At 43.7% G+C, this 21007-nt stretch overlaps 1 protein-coding gene across 1 annotated transcript in view; it reads right to left on the bottom strand.

Annotated features, from left to right (window-relative positions):
* Positions 1–21007, bottom strand: part of ANTXR2 (ANTXR cell adhesion molecule 2) — a 117221-nt gene that overhangs the window by 48343 nt on the left and 47871 nt on the right. Inside the window, exons 11-13 of the mRNA XM_051619199.1 lie at positions 10904–10982; positions 7255–7350; positions 218–259 (exon numbers count right to left, since the gene is read on the bottom strand). Coding sequence (XP_051475159.1) covers positions 218–259; positions 7255–7350; positions 10904–10982 — 217 coding nt within the window. The remainder of the gene's footprint in view (positions 1–217; positions 260–7254; positions 7351–10903; positions 10983–21007) is intronic.

Here is a 21007-nt window from a genome sequence, read left to right as displayed (position 1 = left end):
AATATTTCTGTGGATTTGGGCTTAATTCGTGCCACACGGATATGAGTGAGACAGAACAGATATTTGGACTTGGGCCATCCTGCTCTCATCTTAAGGCTTCCCAAGGGGCTTCTTGCTCAGCAGCTCGGACAAAGAGCCAGATTGGCAGAGCACAGGGAAGCAGAGAGGAGTGGGGCCATGTCACCAGTATGATGAGCAGAGCGCCGTGGTGCTGTACCTCTTTTGGAGCTGGTGGAGGTGGAGGGGGATCTTTGATGACCTGAAAAAGACAAACACAGAAAAGCGTAAGGAATTGTCCTGGCAGCACCCAAAAGCCAACAGATAAATGTTAAGAGTGAACTGTTTCTAGCTGAGTCCCCCACATCTGCTTGCAAACTGGCAACCACTACTGCTAAGTCCCTTGGGTATTGATTATATCAAGGCCTTCTGGAAATTAACACCACCCGTCCTAATAGAAAATAACATCAATTGACTGGCAGACACTCTTTGGGCAGACATGCCTGCCACTCTGCTTCCTGACCGGATAAAACTCAGTCACTCTAAGTAATAGCTACTGATTAAACCCTATGGAGTTAATTAGTAAGCTGCCAAGGCCTACAAGAGGTCTTGCAGAGTCTTGGGCCTGCTTCCTTGTGCCATGCTGCTGGGTAATTCCTGGCCCAGTGACAAGTGTGAAATGCCTTTTGGTAGCTCAGGCTTCACCTCTAGACATCCAGATCATTTCTGCAGGTCTCACATTTCAGATCTAATAATTTAAGTATGTAGGTCCTTGACTGCTCAGCGTGGAGTGTCTGCAAGCAGGAGATACATTCACAAGGCTTCTGAAACTGTTCCTGGAGAAGGCTCACTCCTAGGAGAACACACTGACACCTATATTGAAACCTCTGCCTGCAGTTCCTTCCTGTCCCATTTCTCACATCTATATATTCTGAATCTTGGAGAGTTCCCAGGTACTGACAGGAATCCACTGAACTTGACAGGGAGGGGAAGAGGAAGGCAGCCACCCCTTTAAATGATTGAGATGAAAACTGAATGCACAACCATTCTTCCTCAAGAAAAGCAGGTTTGGAAGTTAAAAAGAAGCACTTCAGTGATATCAAGTGATTTTTTAGGCTTGATTGTTGCCTAGAAATTACTAAAAAATACCCCATGAATATAAAGGAGCCTGTTTCTGCTACGCCTTAGTGTTACACAAGCATAACCAAAAGTGTCCATGATGAGAAACACCTAAATCTCTTCATACAGGATTAAGTACCTTAATTGAAATATCTTATTCACTCCGTGCTATTATAGTACTTTCATTTTCTCTACCACTGCCTATAAATAATGTCACCTCACAGATGTATAGAATCATACACAGAAGAAACATTTTTCTTGACGAATACTCAAGAGCATTTCCTCTGGATTTACATTTCAAGTCACAGTGCTACCAAGATGTTTACTGGTTACTGCCTAAACAAGCTATGGGCTTTCACACTGGACCCAGGAATTCTAACAAGTGAGAGAAGTTCTGGCACCCTTGGAAACATTTCTACACAGTGCTTCAGGTTGAAGATTCAGGGTGAACTGTTCATCAAGCAAGCTCAGAGTACTCTGAGTGGACTAGAAGGTCAGCTGTGGATTTTAACCCGACGCCTTTGCTGCTATGATGTTGCTAAAGCATGCTAGAAATGACTTTTTTAAAAAAAAATTCTGAATACCTTTTCTTCCCACCCATCAGGAATTTTTCAGAATATTAACAAGAATCAATTATTTAATTAGTGAAACATTCCTGAGTGCCAGATTGGAATTACTGCCCTACCTTTATAAGAAATAACAACACAGAGGGATCGTGGGACAGATTCTGAGAGATATTTGGATGCTGAGCAAGATTTTCCAAAGCAGGAAGACACTTAACTCTTACTGAAAGCAATTAAAAAGGCTGGAAACGGTAAACCAGGACTTTCAATGTATTAGGGGTCACCTTGTCTTATTTAATTCCCATTCTTATTTCCCTTTTGCCTGTTTCTAATGATTATCTCAAAAAATGTATTTTGTTGCCAAGACTGCAAGCTGCACAGGGGAAAAAAGGCCTAGCTAGGTTGCAGATTTATATAAATACATATTAAACAGTATTATCACTCCACTTTCTATAGCTCTGCTATTCTTAAGTCTTGCAATCTCTCCCAAGCAAAGGCAACTTTGCACAGTAAACTGCTTTGTGACACCTACTGAAGTTTGCTCAGGCACTGTGCCTGTTGGTATTTACTGAATCAAAATTTCTACCCCAGTGGATCAAGAAAAATGCTACTTGTTGGACCTCACTGGGCTTCAAAAGTCACAACTGAATGACAGCTCTTGCTTGACTTCCTGAGGAAAAGGATCTAATCCTATGCCAGCTGCTAAACTCCCTGAAGTTACAGGGTAAACTTGATTTGAAGCTAACCAATACATTAATTAGCTGCTATTTCTAATAGGTTCAGAAAATGAATCTTGTTTTAAATGTGACAGTGGTGTGAGAAAATAATCTGCTTTGAGTAGCAGATACTCACCCCTGCTGACAAAAGTGGAATGTAAATGCCTGCATCCTTATGTTTCCACAGTCTCCTCACACACGCGCTCTCTCTCACACACACAAAGATTTTTCAGTCTTGTGTGATATTTCAGCTGAAATCAGTAGAAAGGCATTTTGAAAAAGGATAAATCCGAGGAACCCTTGCAGCTTTGGCAGAAAACAAGGCAAATGTAGCATGGAACTGCACATATTGAAGCTCAAATCTTGCAAGTTAACTTCTCTGTTTGATTCAGATTGTTTGAATATGGAATACTCTGAATAATGTTTCTGTCTTATTAATCCCATGTAGGGATGGTTTACTTCCTAATTTCGTTGTGTTTTATTAGCATCATCAGCAGGCAAGGCTGCATCTCATTTATTTACTTGTGAAGAATGAAGACTTGAGTTTGGAGGAGAGCCGACTTCTTGAGGGGGAAAAAAAAAAGAAAAAAAAAGAGTTGCTTCAGGCAACAGTCCCTTTGATCTGCTCATTAACACTTTTCAAATGTTCCCGTGATGTGGGCATTAGGAAATGTCAGCACCAGAGCCTGAAGCCAGCTTGATGCAATCATATGTTCTGATATTGAGGGAAGAGTGAAAGAACTGTCAACAGTGAACTGCCTTTAAAAAGAAGAGGGGGGGGGGGGGAGGGAAGAAGAAGAAAAAGGAGTCCCCCTACCCCAACCTGTAAGTGCACATGGACCTCACATAGCAAGGAATGCTGTCAAGACCAATTCCTAGCAAGGATGAAGTGGAGGACCTGAACCACCTGAAGCTCACCACGGCCTGCAGGGAGTGGGAATGTGTGCTCATGTGGCTCTGGATGCTTGTTCTGTTCAGTCCAACACCCTCTGCCTCCCTCTCTTCTGTTTCATAGAATCATAGAATCATAGAATCCTAGGGGTTGGAAGGGACCTCAAAAGATCACCCAGTCCAACCCCCCTGCCAGAGCAGGGTCACCCAGAGCACATCACACAGGAAGGCGTCCAGGCGGGTTTTGAATGTCTCCAGTGAAGGAGACTCCACAACCTCTCTGGGCAGCCTGTCCCAGGGCTCTGTCACTCTCACAGTAAAAAAATTTTTTCTGATATTCACCTTAAACCTCCTATGCTCCAATTTGTATCCATTACTCCTTGTCCTATCACTGGTCATGACTGAAAAAAGCTGAACTCCATCTTCTTGACACTCACCCTTTACGTATTTGTAAACATTGATGAGGTCACCCCTCAGTCTCCTTTTCTCCAAACTAAAGAGACCCAGCTCCCTCAGCCTTTCCTCATCAGGGAGATGTTCCACTCCCTTCATCATCTTTGTGGCTCTGCGCTGGACTCTTTCCAGCAGTTCTCTGTCCTTCTTGAACTGAGGGGCCCAGAACTGGACACAATACTCCAGATGTGGCCTCACCAATGCAGAATAGAGGGGGAGGAGAACCTCTCTTGACCTACTAACCACACCCTTTCTAATGCACCCCAGGATGCCATTGGCCTTCTTAGCCACAAGGGCACACTGCTGGCTCATGGTCATCCTCCTGTCTACCAGGACCTCCAGATCCCTTTCACCTACACTGCTCTCCAGCAGGTCAGCCCCCAACCTGTACTGGTGCACGACATTTTTCTTCCCCCAATGCAAAACTCTACACTTGCCCTTGTTAAACTTCATCAGGTTTCTCCCCGCCCAAGTCTCCAGCCTGTCTAAGTCTCTCTGAATGGCAGCACAGCCTTCTGGTGTGTCAGCCACTCCTCCCAGCTTGGTGCCATCAGCAAACTTGCTGAGGGTACATTCTGTACCCTCATCCAGGTCGTTGATGAAGATGTTGAACAACACCGGTCCCAGTACGGACCCCTGAGGGACTCCACTGGTCACAGGCCTCCAACTAGATTCTGCCCCATTGACTACAACTCTCTGACTTCTTCCTTTCAACCAGTTCTTCCTTTTCAACCAGTTTGATGCTGAAGTGTGGGATGCTTGCAAGGTTTGAGGGCTGCTGCTTTCTTCCTTGCCTCTTGTTCTTTGTCCCATGAAACTAGACAATCCACTCTGCCAGGGGGTCAGACTCAGAGGAAGGGAAGAGCAGGCCCTGGCCCTACGATGCCTCATGTCAAGGACACTGGCACCAAAGCCAGACATGGCAGTAACATTTGACTTGAGAACCTTAGGTACAGGAAAGAGGGCAAAGCATGGAAGCACACGCTTTGATGTCTGAGGACATCAAAACAAAAAGAACAGAAGAGTCAGTACAATGTCCAGTACAAAAGTACCTGGTTTTGGCACTCTGTATTGTTGTAGCAAAGCCCTAAAATTACATTTTCTTTTTAAAGAAACAAGCAATACCCATGAGAGATGGGAGGAAACAACAGAGGGCACTAGCATGTAAAATGCCATGGTTGTATTGCTCCTGTAGAAGTCAGGCTGCTCCTTAGTAATAACTTTAAAATCTACAGCTTAAGACTAGAAAGAACCAATTCCTCCTATATCCAGAAAAGATGCTCAGGGTAAGGTTAAAGTAAACAGCCAGGGGTGAGCAGACTTAAGCACAAAGTGAATCAGAACAGAAGGAGATTTTCTCACAGCTCAGTGCAGCTCTTTGTGGAGATGTACCTCCTCCATACCAGACATCAGCCCAGGCAGAACCCTGCCTTAATGCCACGGTGCATCTTTGGCCTCCAAGGTAGTATCTTTGCAATTCATTACAAGGGGCATCTGCTTTAGTTAATTGGGTCCTATCTTAAGAGTCCCTCTACAGCTCTACGTGATGTGTTGATTTACACCTGTAATGTCAACTGAACTCCTTCCACTTGTAAGAGGCACAGGCTGGTACAAATGGTATTTCAGTGTATTGTACAGGCAGAGCTATAAAAAGGGATGGAAATTAATCCTACAGAACTATACATTTGGCTTATTTTTAATGTAGGGCTTGGATATAAAAAAAATCCAGGACAGATCTTACTGATTGTCATGACAAGAGTTATCACTGGAAAAACAATTCCTGCTCTCAAGGGACTGAACCACTCTTCACTGCAATGAGGAGAAAATGCATGGGAGATGAAGTTTTACTGGGCCATGCAAACTGACCACTGGCAAGCACTGACTCCTGAGCACTGACCAACATGAAGAGTAGTTGGATTTTTTAGCTGGGTTGTAAACCTGATGCTGGAAAAAAAAAAAAAAATAATAATCCACTTGGAAAATGATTAAAATGCATGTGCAATCCATTAAACTTCCAACAGCAAAAGGCTGTTTCTGGGCTAAAATAAAGACGTGGGGATTATGTTCTGACAGTCGTGCTCAGCTGGTGACAAAAAGCAGAGTGTTAGTGAGGTCACTCATTCTGAGAGCTCCAACAAAATAAAGGAATGTTAGGTTTCCTGGTATCAGTCAACAGAAGAGGAAGTGTGTTTGTCTTGATGAAAACAAAGTAAACCTTGAGAAGTCAGGAAAAGGACAAAAGACAAGCAGCTGCTTTCAGAAAAGCAGCTCTTGGGAAAGGATGTGATGATCCCTCTCAGCTACTATGAACAAGCAGTGAAACAACTCACTCCAAAGTCTGGCCATAAGGAGCTGACAGGAGACACTGACAAAAAGTTACCTGCCTCCATTTAAGGGTTTAAATTATATTTTACATGCATATTTTAAAAATAATTTAGACTTTGAAACACAAAATTCTTCCTTTTTACCAGCACCTCCCTCTCACCCTGCCCCAGATGACAGGCCTGTGTGAAATGCCTGGCCAAGCTGCTTTCTACAGAAAGAAAGTGGAGAAACTAAGAAGTATGAAGATGGTCTATGAATCAAGGTTAACCAATTATTTGAAAATAAGAAGCTTTCTTGTTGATGATTTTGAATTTTTCCTTTCCTCAGGGAGGTTTGTGACATAAAACAAAGTTGAAGCAAATGACTAATGGACAACTGCCCTAGGTTTCTGATGGGCCTGTACTGTGGAAAATGAGACAGAGGGCATCTCTTTATTAGAGAAGAGCTCACAGTTCTTGTCTCAGAAACCCTTGTCCTAGGATAGTCAGGGGCCTGACAAGACTACACCAAAACTTTTGATTTTGTGGGCTTTGGCATGGTCAGGTGAGAAGGCTAGTTTTTCTGCTGCCCCAGGTTCCACAAGACCAGAAATTGAGTACCAGCCTGGTAGCAATCTCTGCTTCCCAGGTTCTCAGCACTGTTGTTAATTAGATGAATAATGAACTTCACCAATTTAAAAACCCCAACACACAAGAAGCTGGAAGGAGAGTTAGTGAAACAGCATTGCTGCCTGCTGTTAGAAGGATGAAGAGTGTACTCAGATGAAAAGAGATGCAATGTGTGCAAGGGATTATTAAGACAATAAGGGATTTCCAACCTGAGAGCCCATAATGGATTACAAAAACAAATTTCAGTAATACTACTTTTAAAATTATCCTTGATTTCAGGATAACATCTGCATACCATTATGGCCAACAACTTTCACATGATAGAGAAAATGCTGTTCTCAAAGATTTCACAGAAATGTGAGACATGCTCACTCAGTAGAAAGCCAGTGAGCAGCACACCAGCCTGCTGGTGCTGGTTCCTGTCTGTGCCAGTTCCCAAGAGCCAGCAGCACAGCTAGGAGGGCAGTCCACAGTGTTGAAGCTGGTCCCTTACCTACTTCCTACAGTGCCTGTTTCCCAACATGGTATGAGTTCTAATAATGAGTCACACACCCAGTCACTTTTTTTCACCACTTTACTCACCACTTTGCAGCAGAGGGGCCAGAACCACCAGAGCAGACCAAGGGCTGCCAACAGTAACAGCACAAGCACAGCAATGAGTGCTGCTACTCCACTGGACTGTGAAGACAGCAGAAAGACAGTGTCAGTGTTATGATGCAAAGAACTCTTGCCTGGTTTTTCCCATCACCCCAAAACAGCTTCCTACTGACTTGATGCAAATCCCAAACAAACTGCTCCCACAATCCGGATCCCATTCTTGCCAGTGGAGAAGTTCCTCACAAAGGCTCAAGAAGGGTGTCTTAGCCAAATGCCTACTTGGCACAAGTTCAGTGCCACCTTCTGTTGTAAGTGTCTTCAGTTCCATGAGTTAGGTAGAAGGTAAGCTAGGATGCTTTAACAGGAGCTGCTGTCAGCATTAATCATGTATCAATGCTAAAGATGGAGGAGGTGATCAGATGCCAATTCATGTAGGTGCTTTTTATTCTTTCACTTGGTGGTCTGTGCTGCTTTGCTGGTTTAGGACAACACTGAGACAAATGCAGGTGGCCTTATGAAAACAGAATTTATTCAAACTTCAGCTGGGGAAAAAGGAAAGGAGGAACACTCAGGGAATCCCAGAGGCTGGAGTACAGCATGAATAATTCTCTCCAAGTGAGAAAAGTTGTACTGGAGATACACCATAGCAAATGGCAGGTGAAACACAGCTTTATTCCAAGGACATGTGGGTGCAGTGAGGCATAGGCAGTTAGGAGAACCAGGTAAGATGCATGCCTCAGGGCCTAGATGCAACCTTTTTGTTTGTTTGTTTCCACTGCAGCAACCTGTGCCTGCTAGGGGAGGCTGTAACTTGTAACTCCTATACCAACTAGCCGTCAGCTGCTCAGCTCTCAGAATTAGTGGAACAAGTCTAGCAGTGACCCATTTCTTGCAGTTGCCCATCTGCTACTATGGAAACAGCAGTTCTCCTTGAATGGAGCTGTCTTTGCTGCAACACGTATGAAAGGCAAAGAAAAAAAAAAAAATTAAAAAAGGATGATCAGAAGTGTGACAGTTTTTCCTGTCGATGCACATCTGTACTCATTCTGTTTCCTGTTAGTGAAAACTTCTGACCACAGAGAAGCACTGTTAGAGCACAGCAGAGCTGAGACAGCTGTACCCAGCCATTTGGTATGATCTGCTTAGCATCCATGCTGTGTTTTTACCTATCCATGCAATCTTGGCAGTCTTTAAGGGGGCACAGGGACAAGGCTTGACATGCTCTGCTTTCTCTGAAAGGATGAAGAGCAAGAGAACAGGAGCCTGCTGTTAGTCTCCAGCATCCTCCTGGGACTGTGCTGACCTTGCACTGTCTCACCAAGAGGCTGCTGCAGCACACTTTGGTGTAAGACACAAATGCCTCTGCATGCAACACAGGCCCTGCAACAGAGCACTGTGATTTGGGGAGCACGTGTTGCCTCAGCTCTCCATTCATTCAGGCTTTCTTCCTGAAACTCAACGGTGTGCCTGAGGTGACTCTGCTTCTCCAGCTACCCAAGTGTTTTGGTTTTACATGACTAACAGGCATGTCATGTTTTTCTCTTTTAGGTTCATTACCTAGGAGGGGTAAAAATACTGCAGGAAGAATACATGCTGAGGAGCAGAAGGTGCTGTTCTGTGTGCTTCTGTGCCTGACAGGAAAGCTGCACCAAAGTCACACTTTATATGACACAAATTTAAAGAAACGCACTATCCATAGGCACCACATTTTCAAAACCTCCCTCCCTAGCACAGTGATCTTGTGTCTAACCACAAAAAGTTTAACTGTCCTGCCTATGTCATTGTTGCATTAAGGGGCAAAATCTATTTGGCAGAAAATTTAACCCCCTTGTGTGCCAGCTTGCCCTCAGATGTCAGAGGGGCTGGCTGTGGGTGGCTGGGCTGAGATTCCAAGTGATTCCCAAGTTGGGTGTTAATGGTCTGGTCACACAGAACAGCTCCACTGGGCTCTCCCCATTCTGGATGCACCAACACTGCACTGTCCATCCCAGGAATTCTCACGGCCACGCTCAGGAATGTGGTCATGCTCAAGAACTCTCACAGCCAGATTAATGAACGGTGTCATCGATTGAAGCAACAGATGCACAAATGCTTGTGGATGATAAATTCACTGTCTGCAAAGCATGTGCAGATTGATCAACACGGCTGGGTTACACACACTGGAACTAAAATGACTCTGTAGAGTACTCCTGTGTTTGCTGGGGATAGCCCAGTGTTCTGATCTTAGCCAAAGGCAGCCCAGCAGCTGCTCCCAGAGGTCAGGGGAATGGGGTCGTTCCTGCCATGGGATCTTGCCTGACATTCACCTCCTCTCAGGCTATTTTACAGTGTGTTACATTACAGGTGGAGCTTGAGTGACTCCAGTCATACAGACCTTTATCAGGAGTGGTGCAAAACTCTCTCACTTCACCTTTGAAAGTATAGACTAAAGAAAATTCTCTGCAGAAACTCAGTGAGGGGTGGTCACACCTTGGGAGGCGGGTAATTTTGGGGATGGAGGTGTGTTTTGGTACTGTGATTATTATGATGAGCCAAGTTGACTCTGAGGGTAGCATTTCATCAAAAGCTGACAGACTGTTTGCCCATCAAATGTGCAGCTTATCAATTCTGTGATAGATTGTTTACCTTCATACCCCATTGTTATCATAGAACCTGGCCGTGGTGTCCCCACCCTGCTCCACTCTCCGTGTCATTTCCCTTAGCACAACCAGGCTCCCTTGGTGTTGCCAACGACTGGAGTTGCTTGGGAAACTACCATGGTTCAAGCTCTTTGCATCTTAGCTGCATTTCAGCCTGCAAGTTTTGTCAGTGCTGTCCTTAAAATGTGAATAGGTGTTTAATTTCTAAGTCACTCCAGTGACTACTCCACATTAATACAAAGAAGGAATTAATGGAGAGCAGAAATGTCAGGTTGAGAAAAGTCCCTGACTCTAGAGGGATGAGGTTTATCCTAGAAGCTGTTCTTCACTCTTGTATAAGCCTATGATAAAAACATAGCAGGATGTTCCCACAGGCTCTGAAACAGCCAGCAAAAACAGATGCAGCAGCAATGCAAGGAGAAACCCTTGTAACAGCCCATGTCAGAAAGCAAAGGTAAAGCTCCAAGCCTGCCAGATGGAGCTGGCTTTCCTTTGTTCTTGGGAGGTCTAAGTCTTGGATGGTATATACAGCAAAACTTCACTTCTATGGAATCATGCAAAAAAAAAAAAAAAAAGATCTTCCCAAAATAAAGCTGTTTGCCACCTTAATGGAAAGAATTAAATAAACTGGTTTCTATAGCTGCAGAAAATCATCTTGTCTGTAACCCTCCACACACTTCATCAGGGAATTAAAAAACACCTGAAAACTCTTTTTTTTTGCATGTACTGGTGCTGTAAAACAGATTCTAAGCATGTTAAGTACAGAGAAAGTGACTTAGGAGGTATATATGTATGTACACACTAAGAAATCCTGGATCATTAAATGATGTATATTCTGTATGTGCCTGCACAGGTTAGTTAGGTAGACTTGTGCATTCTAAACATCTAATGGGACTTGCCATGCACTGAGATTCTCTGCACTGAGAGGTGATGGTAAAACTCAGAGGAACTGAATGTCAGGACTTTGCATTGGATGATGTTACCCGTTTACTTACACACTCTGAAGCGGTGATTGTTAATGTGCTGGACATGAAAGATTGCCCTTCATTCAAACTCACCAAAACTTCCAGAGTTCTGGAAAGAAAGGGGGGAAAAAAAGTTGTCATCCATAACACAGTCCATCAAAGTGCCCAAGTGCTGCAGAGGTGCTTGTACGGACTGTTCAGCAGAGAATGTTCCCAGAGCGGAACACGGGAGCTGCACAAGTGACCTCACAGAAACTACCAAGGTGACTCTGAGTTATCATTGCTAGAAAACTCTGATGATTTTTAAGTGATCAAGATACTTGGCTGCTACAGGGTTGGACCTTGTGGCTTTGAGAAACCAAGTTTTGGTCATTTCAGACTGAGCTTTCTTTTCCTCAGCTGCTTAAAATGAACAACAGAGTCTCCTGTGGGGACTGTGCTGATGACTGGAAATAATTTTAGGCTTCTTGATAGGGAGCTATCTGAGTAGGGAATGTCCCTTCTCTAGCCCATGTAGCATCAAATACTCCCTAAAAGTTTTACACAAAAAAAGAAAGTTCGACCGTAAAAATAACATTGTTTTGTCTGTTTCATAAACATCTCTTTAGTCATATGCAGACATTATGGATAAAAAATGTCGGATAATTATAAATGGTCAAGACTTTCTATAAATAGTCCATAAACACTGCACACAAATAGTATGTGGTTTACATTTTACAAATTAACCCTAGAAGAAAACAACACATGGTGAATGTTAAACATAAGAAGACACTTCAGCTTCTCTGGCTTGGATTCCCAGGATTCAGACAGTTTATGCTATGCACAGATGTAATTAAATAAAAATATAGATATCCATGAACTAAACTAAAATGATTAATCATTTATACTATCCTTATATGTCATGAATTTTTATTCTGGCACAAATGCTTTAGTCAATATGGAGTTCAAAGCTATTTTAACTAATTTGGCTAATTTCTTCTCCAGTTTTACTAAAAATTAAGTAAGTAATTTCCACTAAAGTAATTTTAAAATTGTCTGTGTTATGAATAATTGATCTAACAAAAAGAATAACTCTAATTTACTTCTAATTATTACTGGAATAAGTGATTCAGAACTGATAAAAATAAAAAAATAATTCCCTTCCAACACATAAATAAAGCCAACTCTACCAAAACTTTTGCTAGTGATGAATTTTTTAAATGTGATACTTATTTTTTTTTCAATGTTTTGCTTTGCAACTTTAATGAGAAATGCTGTGGGAAATTTCAGCATGATGATTCTGCTTGAGTTTGACTGGCAAAACAATCCTATTGACTGCAGTGTGAGAGGATTTCATGCCATGCCTTTTCTTGATCAGAGGAGGACTTAATTGTGCTGTTGAAACAGAGCCCAAATCCTGACAGGTGTCCCTGAAGAAATTTGTGTGTTTAAATTCTTAAACCTTTTAGAGATCTGTGAATCATAAACACATCAGATTTCTGTCCAAGTCATGAATCTTCAGCCAGGTTACACTAGAGTCACTCTTTCTGGTCCTGAGGCTGGACCTTTTGCACCCTGGTCATACACTGTGACATACAGGTGTAACTGACTCATACAATGTCTCAGGTTGGAGGGGAATAACTGAATTCAGCCCATAAATACTGAAGAACCCAGAAGTCTTTTTGGATGGCAACTTTTCCGTTAAGCACAAATTCAAAGAGGAAAGATTAAGCTCTTCAAAGCTTTGTTTTCTACCATTAGCCTTGTCTTTTTAAAGCCTGACGTGGAGAAACAAGCCACAGACTCCACACCAAGTTTTGAACTTGGCTACACCCAAGGAAGGGCATTCATTGTGGTCATGTGTACTGAACATAAAAGCTCTTCAGCCTCTCTACTTTTCCTGAACTTTCCTAAGCAATGGTGGGTGCCTTGTCATTGACTGATGCCATAATTGGGATTATATTGCTTGGTTCAACACAGTAAGAACCCTTCCAGCTGCTCTAAATCCAAATGTATCACACCAAGTGATGCTGTTTTTTAAATTAACCTATCATATTCTTTAAGAATGTAGCTCCTTATGTACTTTCTGCATTGATTTAACTTCTGATTGTATTTTAACTCTGTCTAAATATATTGTAGGTTTTCCTCAGCTCTTTTCAAAGAGCTTCTTTTTATGTTTGGTTGGAACCCTTTCTGTAGTCTCTTGTTGGGAGACACATCCACTGGGATAAAAAAATCTTTCTGCCTATGCACTAGTGAAGAACTGCTGGATTTGGCCAGAACATCTGACTACAGCTGCTGCCAGCTACTGGGGTCGAATTTCCAGATGCTTGCTCCTTCCCCATTTCAGTTTGGTTTGGTTTTAAAAAGTGATTGTGAGTCCTAGATTTCCTGCGGGGGTTTTTTTCTGCTGTCTAATCAACTCCCTGTGCCGCCTGGCAATCTGATCCTCACTCCTGACCTGTGTGAGTTCTTGTCAGTCAGGAATATTTTCTAACAGGATTTCACAACGGTTTTTCTCCTCCGGCAGGTTTGTTGATTTGCATGACATGCTACTACCAGTCCCAAACCTACATGGTTGAAAAGGAAGATGCATCAGTGGCTGACGACTGCTGCCAGCACTAGCTGTCTGACGTGTCACGGGCTCAGGCTCTCCTGGTTTTCAGCTGAGCAACTAGGAAACAAACACGTTTGAAACTTCAGAAGAAAAGCACTGCTGAGCCATGTTCTCGCTATGCTAGCAGCACCTCTAACTGCTACTTGTGTTTCATGTCCTGTACAAGAAAGCCTACACAAAAAAAGCTGCTACGTCCACTATGAATTATATGAATTATTTCATACAGGTCATAAAAGTAGGCCTCCACATATTCCTGAGGTCTTTAGGTCTTGAGGTCCTACAAATTACTTCATTTGTAGCAATGCTTCCTATACTCACAACCTCCCCACACCCTGACACCTTGGTCAGCAACAATCTAGGTGTGCACCATGGCTTTTCCTGAAGGTGGATATTTGAACTCACTAAAACACTGCATTTCACACTCACTGTTTCAGAGTCTGAAAGACAGCGTATCTCAGAAATTCCTGGACCTGTGAGGTAGGTGTTGGGCTTTCTTGGCTTCCCCAGAAAAAGTCCAGCTTTTGTGACCTAACCATTGATCCTGTTAAACTTCTCACTCCATTTGTCTCCTGCGCACTAAAGCTTGAAGCACAAGTCACCCTTTTTTATTTCTATCTTCCCTGGGGCTGAACTGTGCTGCCAGTGAGGTCCACAGATCTGATCCTCATGCACAGCAAAGCTTCTGTACACCACTGCAGCAAAGCAGAAGGCCCAGAAAAGGGCACCCATAGCATGAATCTAAACGAGAACCGGGCCCACAGCTCCCCCCCTCCCACTGCTGGTGGGTTTCAAGTCCCTGCTGCTGTGTGCCACCTCACTGCTGCCCAGCTCTGCATTCCCCCAACCTTTAGCTGTCAGATGGTCTGACAGATATCCCAGGCAACAGGCTCACTGAACACATCAGCTATCAGCACAGATCCAGCGCAGGAGGAACAACTGGTTTCTCTATCAACTTCTATTCTGATACACAGCTGCAGGGATGAGCCATCTGAGATTTCATAGGACCTGATCATACTCGCTCAGTTCTAGAAGCCACAGAGTGAACTCATACAGATAATTACCTCATCTTCAAAAGGATGAACCTGTCAACACACAAAAGCACTTCTTTCCTGAAATTGTCATGTCTGTGGGGTATAAGAAATGATTTTCCATTTCTTTAGCATCCACTTGTTTGATGGGCTATGTGCACTTCTGATTCATATAAACACTACCCTTTCAAGTTTGGAGTTCCAAAAACTAGATGCCCTGTTTCTTCTACTCACTCATTCACAAACATCCAAGAGAAAGATGTATACAGAAACACACCTAGTGTTTACTCGTTACTGTCCACATGTGAAGCTTTTAGTTCAGCAGCTACATAAACTGCTGCTCTGGTTTGGTGGGTGATTTGGTAGCAGGGGAAGGGCCCCAGGGGGGGCTCCTGTAAGAAGCTGAGAAGCTGCCCCTGCTCCAAACCAGCCAAGGAGCCATGAGAGGGACAACAGATGAACCTCTGCCATTTACATATGAGAGAACTGATAAAACACCTGAGCAGAGAAAAAGGGGGGAGAAGAGCTGTGCTGGAGGAGAGAGCAGTGCTGGGGAAAGAGAGTGGTGCTGGTTGGTGAGGAATAAGGGGAAGAAGGTGCCCAAATTTCCCTGCAGCCCATGGCGAAATGGCAACTATGCCCCTGCATCCATGGAGGAACATGGTGGAACATTCCCTGAAGGCACCAGGAGGGGTGAACTTGGCCAGTGGGCTTGGATTTTGTGGCCAGAGGATTTGCTGCCTATGGCCTCTGATTGCACAGCTGTGGAAGCCCCTGGGCCAGGGGACTTGGCTGTTCCCGAAGGAGCCGTGACTTGCTCCGGGCCTGGTGGGAAGGACTCATGGAGGAGAGGTTGGCGGAGGACTCTCTGCTATGGGAGGGACCCTGTGGGGAAGCAGGGCAGGACTGTGAGGAATCCTTCTTCCTGAGGAGGAAGGAGCAGCAGGAGCCACCAGCCTATGAACTGACTCTAAACCCCATCCCCCTGTGCTGCTGGGGGGAAGGAGGGAGAGAAACCAGGAACAAAGGGATTTGGGCCCGGGAAGAAGGGAGGGGTGGGGGAACATATGTGAGCCCTGCTCTGGGTGTGTCTGTGTCCTGTGGGGGTGTGATTAGTGTGACATTAAATTATTTTTTTTTCCCCAAGTTGAGTCTGTTTTGCCTGGGACCTCAATCATTGAAGATCCCTCCTTGTCCTTGTCTGGACCCATGAGCTTTGTCCTCCTGATCCCAGAGTGTGTGTGTGGGGGGAGAAAAGTTGAGTGAGTGGCCATGGGGCTGTTCCTTTGTTGTCATGTTGGGCCCAAAAACCACCACAACTGCAAATATTTTGAAAATAAAATTACATTCAGCAGTGCTTCTCTGTGTTAGGCACCTTCATTTCCCACTGGTGACTGTCAGTATTTCCTGAGTGTCAGGTTCCTTCAGTACAGCTCAAATCAGCTAAGGGCTGAACCAGCCTATGTCACCAGGGAACATCTCTAAATCTGTGGGCTTCTGCTGATACTTTTTGCTTGTAGACTGCAGGAATACAATGCAAAGGGCCACCAGACATCTGATTTTTCAATACAGGTTTAGCTCACAAGGGAAGGAGCTGTGAACATTTTGGTCAGCTGGTCATAAACCATACCTTCAGTCTCCTTGGTGGAGGTGATCAGAAATGCCTCAAAAATGTCTCCACAGGCACTAAAAGTGCCTGGTTTTATAAGTCTGTATGGCCAAATCTCCCAGCAATTATTTATGTGTTTGACATTACTATACTCATAGTATCCTAATTGCTTTCCAAAGATTCAAGGAAAATTGTGTGTCCTGCTGAGGTATGTAGAGAGAGCAAGACAAGAGAGGGTGTCAGTGTCCCACCCTAGCAGCCAAGGAAAGGCAGTGCTGGTGTGAAGGCCCATGTGGGAGCCTGCACTGTCCTTGATTCACACCCGAACAGCACAGCTACACACACAAGGACAAGCTGCCCCCAGAGTAAAACACACCTCTTGACATCACCCTGTTCTTGCAAGGAAGGGTTAGCTTGGTCCTAATTTCATACCAGCACAGAACAAAACCCAGTGCTGAGCTCCTGAAAGCTGCTGCAGAACAGACTTATCTCCTCAGATCAACCCCGGGTAAAACCCAGACAGAATCAGGAAGCGTAAATGTTGATGTTACTGTAGCAACTCCGGAAGACATCCTCCAACAGCCAGCTCAACCCCCCACCTGTGCTGTGTGACACGTGCTGCTGGGTCAGAGTGTGAGTCTCCTGCTGTGCCCACAGGAAGGGCCAACAGCCCCATCAATCTTGGAGGTCCATCCAGACACCCAGCCCTTCATGCAGGAAGGAGCCTCCAAGGGAAAGGCACGTGCAGCCCTTCACACTGCTCCTCAAAACCAGCAGTGCTGGAATCCCTCAACTCCTCAATGCTTTTAGCCAGGATGCTCATTCCTATCAACACTTCTGACACAGCACTTGAGTAAAGTGGAACCAAAGGGATGGCAAACGAGCTAATAGGCATGTGTAATTAACATGCTGTGCAGGCATTCACAAACTGTTGCTTTTTATGTACTACAGGTCTAATGTCCAATTTTCCAGTGGTCCATACTTTTAAAACTATTTCATTGGAAAAACTGCTTTTTCTTTACAGTTCATAGTCCCTGCTCACTGTGGAAGGGCTTTTCCTACATTTTGCCTGTGAAGTATCACTTTTTGGATGGAACTCAAACCTGGAAAACTGAAGTCTGAGAACAGCTTTTTAAAAATCCTGGTATTTATGATCAAGGTTAGCCACAAGACTCTTTAAACTGCAACAAGTCATGGCCCCACCGGCCATTCTAAGAAATAACTGACAAAAAGAAAAAGTAACTTGAGAAGACACAACAATGGCAACTGTTTCTTTATGTCCACTGCTGTTTTATTGTTACAGAAGAGGAAGGTGGCCCACTGGCATATGGCACTGCAGCTCTGCTCTAAAGCATTTCATGCCCTGTGAAATACAGCTGACATTTCAATCCACAGTAACCTATTTGCAAAGTATTCATATTATAAGCATCCAATAAAAGCCTGCCATTTTATGACCCATTAAAAAAGATGAAGAAAAAAAATTAAATAAAATTGTGAAAGACATTTGCTGGACGTAATAAATAATTTACCTCCAATTTTCATGCACTGAAAATCAAACCAGCAACTGCGCAAAAAGTTATTAAAATGATGGTGACAAAGGTGTTTTAGAATGAAGTGCTAGCATTAAAATAGCTAAAATGCTGTAGTAGCAAGGGGAAAAATAGATTTAAAAGGGTGCTTTCCCTTAAAAAAAACACAAACCTACACATTTCTATGAATTCATATATAGCTTCATTACACAGTTAATACTGGTAAACCAGTAGTAAGTGTGTGTGTGTGGTCTAAATAGAGCTGTACTTACATATGCATTTATGTGTATTTGCATACATACATATGTATACAGGACTCACTGGAAAATCAGTAACAGTGGTCAGGGTTTGGTGGAACTCCTGATTTAAGTCTAATTTTTTGCATGCATATCACTATACCCCTGTGTCGTTTACCAATCACAACAGTCTGGCAGCACAGAGGTGTGCTTTATTTTGAGGGTCACCTGAAGGATGGGGAAACTGGAGCACACTGTGACTGGCAATGGCATGTTCTGGTTTTTAACACAGGTGTATTGACCACTGGCCACAGCTGGAGCAAGTACAAGGTGTCATTCAGCACAAGTATTTCGTGTTTCAGAGCCTGAAGGGAAAGCCCCCACTGCCAAACACTACTGACCTCACCTCAGGAGGCAGAATGAAATGTTCAGTGTGAGGTGAGGCAGCCCCTGTCACACCATCCCTCATTTTCTGCCTGAAGGCTGAGAAGCAGGGGTAGCAGCACACACGGGGTGACAACCAATGCCCTAGGGAAACAGCTGTAGGACTCTGAGCAATAGCTGATGTTGTCTCAAAGGGGTCAGCCCCCATCTCACCTTAAGGACATAAGGGCTTCATTTGACCAACTCGACTTTGAAATCGTTGGCCATGATTTGCTGGGGGTATAACTAGTATTTACCCACACAACCTGACTAGCCAAAGCACAGAGTATCCTTTCCTCTGTCCTCAGTTAAAAAACACTCCAGGACCAGAAATCTCACTCTGCACCTACAGACACATGCCTGCAGCAGGAGGCAACACAAAGCCATGGAGGAAGGCACTGGAGGCCCATGCTTTTGGTTTTGTAGCTCTTCCTAGACCAAAAGCCCCAGCTGCAAAAGGACACAGCAAGTTCCCTCAGAGTAGGGTTACAAAGCTTGCCTGCCAGATATTAGTGCAGTTCCACTGTGCCAAGGGTCAGCTATGCCTGGGAAGCACAGGAAACAGTTTACTCAAGTTGATGGGAATTGTACTGAGGACAGTTATTAACCTGCAGTTACAATAAGAGGTCAGCATTGGTCTCCCACCAACCACACAGGTATAAAAAGGCATATTCTATTACTTCCCTGAGGATAGCAAGACCTGCACGTGTGCAAATCATTATGGTGTTTGGGGGGTTTTGGTAAATAATTAAAACAAACTCCCCCCCTTTCCCCTAACCCCGTTCTTGGTGTAGCTTAGCGGTGACATAAACTCAAGTAGTTCTCTTGGGATGCCCTCTTATTATCCCTAAACTACCCAGCTTTCTCAGCAGTGTGTTCAATATACTGCCTGTTTGGGTTTGGCTTCCACAGGTAGCAGGCAGAAGGACAGAGATATCTAAGTATTTCCCTGATGGGAAGTGCTAGTGAATTTGAAAGAACTGGAAGCCAGCAATGAATTAGCTCTGATGTTATGGAATCATGGGAACCTGCAGTAACAGGGTATGAAATGTCATTATTATGTTAAATTAGTCTATTAATTCAGCTCAGGATACTATGTCCACTGCATAATATTAAGCACTTAGTTCTGCTCAGGCACTCTTGCTAATGCTCTGGGAACACTGTGTGCCCTATTGAGGAACGTGAAGGACTGCATTAGAAATTACTACTGATCTTAACATCAGATCCATATGTCTTAGGAGCCAGTTAGCCTATACAATTCATTGAGGATGTTTCCATCTGTGAATAGGTCCCATTATAATCTAATTGTGTCAAACTAAATGTATTCCTAAAATATTTTCAGAAGTTAATATTTATAACAGACATTAAGCCTAATCCAGCCATAGATCTGGTTTCCCAATACTTCAGTTTATTTCTCTAGCTATTTTAGAGGGGGAAGATGGTACCATATGGGTAACCAGTTATTGGTAATCATACTCTTTTCTATTTTATTTTTGTTGGAACAAAATGCTTGCTTAGGAAGAAGAAAAAAAAATTTAAAAAATCTTAAGTGCTGGTGCTGAAAATAAATACTAAGTCTTGGTGACTTTGCAAAGAAAGGAATTAGTCCAGGTGGGAGAGGGTCTGATTTAGCTCAGCTCTCTTTACCCTGTCCTACAGCTGCTTACACTGAAGGATAATGTTAATTTCAAACCAATGGGCCTAATTAGCCCATGTATGATGGAGAAGGATTCCAGTCACCTGAGCACAGAGGCTCTGAATGAGTATAACAGGTGAAAACAACTTGCAGGTGGCATCCTCCCAGTTTCTGAGCACAAGAACTCCCGTGGCTGGCCAGGGCAGCAGGAAGCTAAATAGGGGGTAAGCAGTGCTACTTCCTGTTTCATTTGGGCTGGCTATGGTTGCACCCCCTGTGTTAGAGAACTGCTCTTCTGCTGTGTGTAAGGAACACCAAAAGGTTTTAAGAAGAAGGCTGAAAGCCAAAGGAAGCCCTGTATTTGTCCTGATGGCTGGTACCTTCTTCCACACCAGTGGACTGCCTGCTCTCCTGCCCAAGGTACAGCTGTACAACTGGGCACCCTGAGGTAACTAGCCATGTGGGCTTGCTGTGCTTTTGCCTTTCTGTAGTAATAACTGGTGTCACAGGAAATGTGGAGTACCTTAGACAACAAGCTGCCTCTTAGTTAAGAAATGCTATTGAATCCTAATTATAATTGCTCCCCTTTTATCTGGACAAGGTGTTCTTTAAGCAATATGTAGCTTACAGACTGAGGATGAGACCTTAACATGGGTCCTTAAACTTGAATATTTAAACAAGTTATCTGGCTTTCAAGTGGCTCAGTGCTCATCAGATGCACTGCTGCTTATATTAATAAGTGATTTAGTTCTGTGGCCAAATCAATCTCTTGCAAGGCATGAAGCTTGTGATAAGGCTACTTAGTTAACCAAACCACAAAAAGCAGGTATTTTTAACTTGCTGGCTGGAAAGAAGAGAAAATGCTCAACACATCCCATGAAATATTAATACTTTCTTAAACAACTCTGAAAGATACAGAGGTCAAATCTGCAGCTTGCATACAACTTCCCCTCTTTGATACTTCTCTGTGCTTGCAACACGCTTTTGTAACCCTTTCTCAGCCAAAGAGGAAAAAGTGGCAAAATAGTAATTCCAGCATAGAAGACAATAGTAATTATCTCCTTTATGTGGTTTTCA

Source organism: Apus apus, chromosome 4, assembly GCF_020740795.1.
Source record: "Apus apus isolate bApuApu2 chromosome 4, bApuApu2.pri.cur, whole genome shotgun sequence".
NCBI classification, from domain to species: domain Eukaryota; kingdom Metazoa; phylum Chordata; class Aves; order Apodiformes; family Apodidae; genus Apus; species Apus apus.
This window is presented reverse-complemented; position numbering and strand designations above follow the sequence as displayed.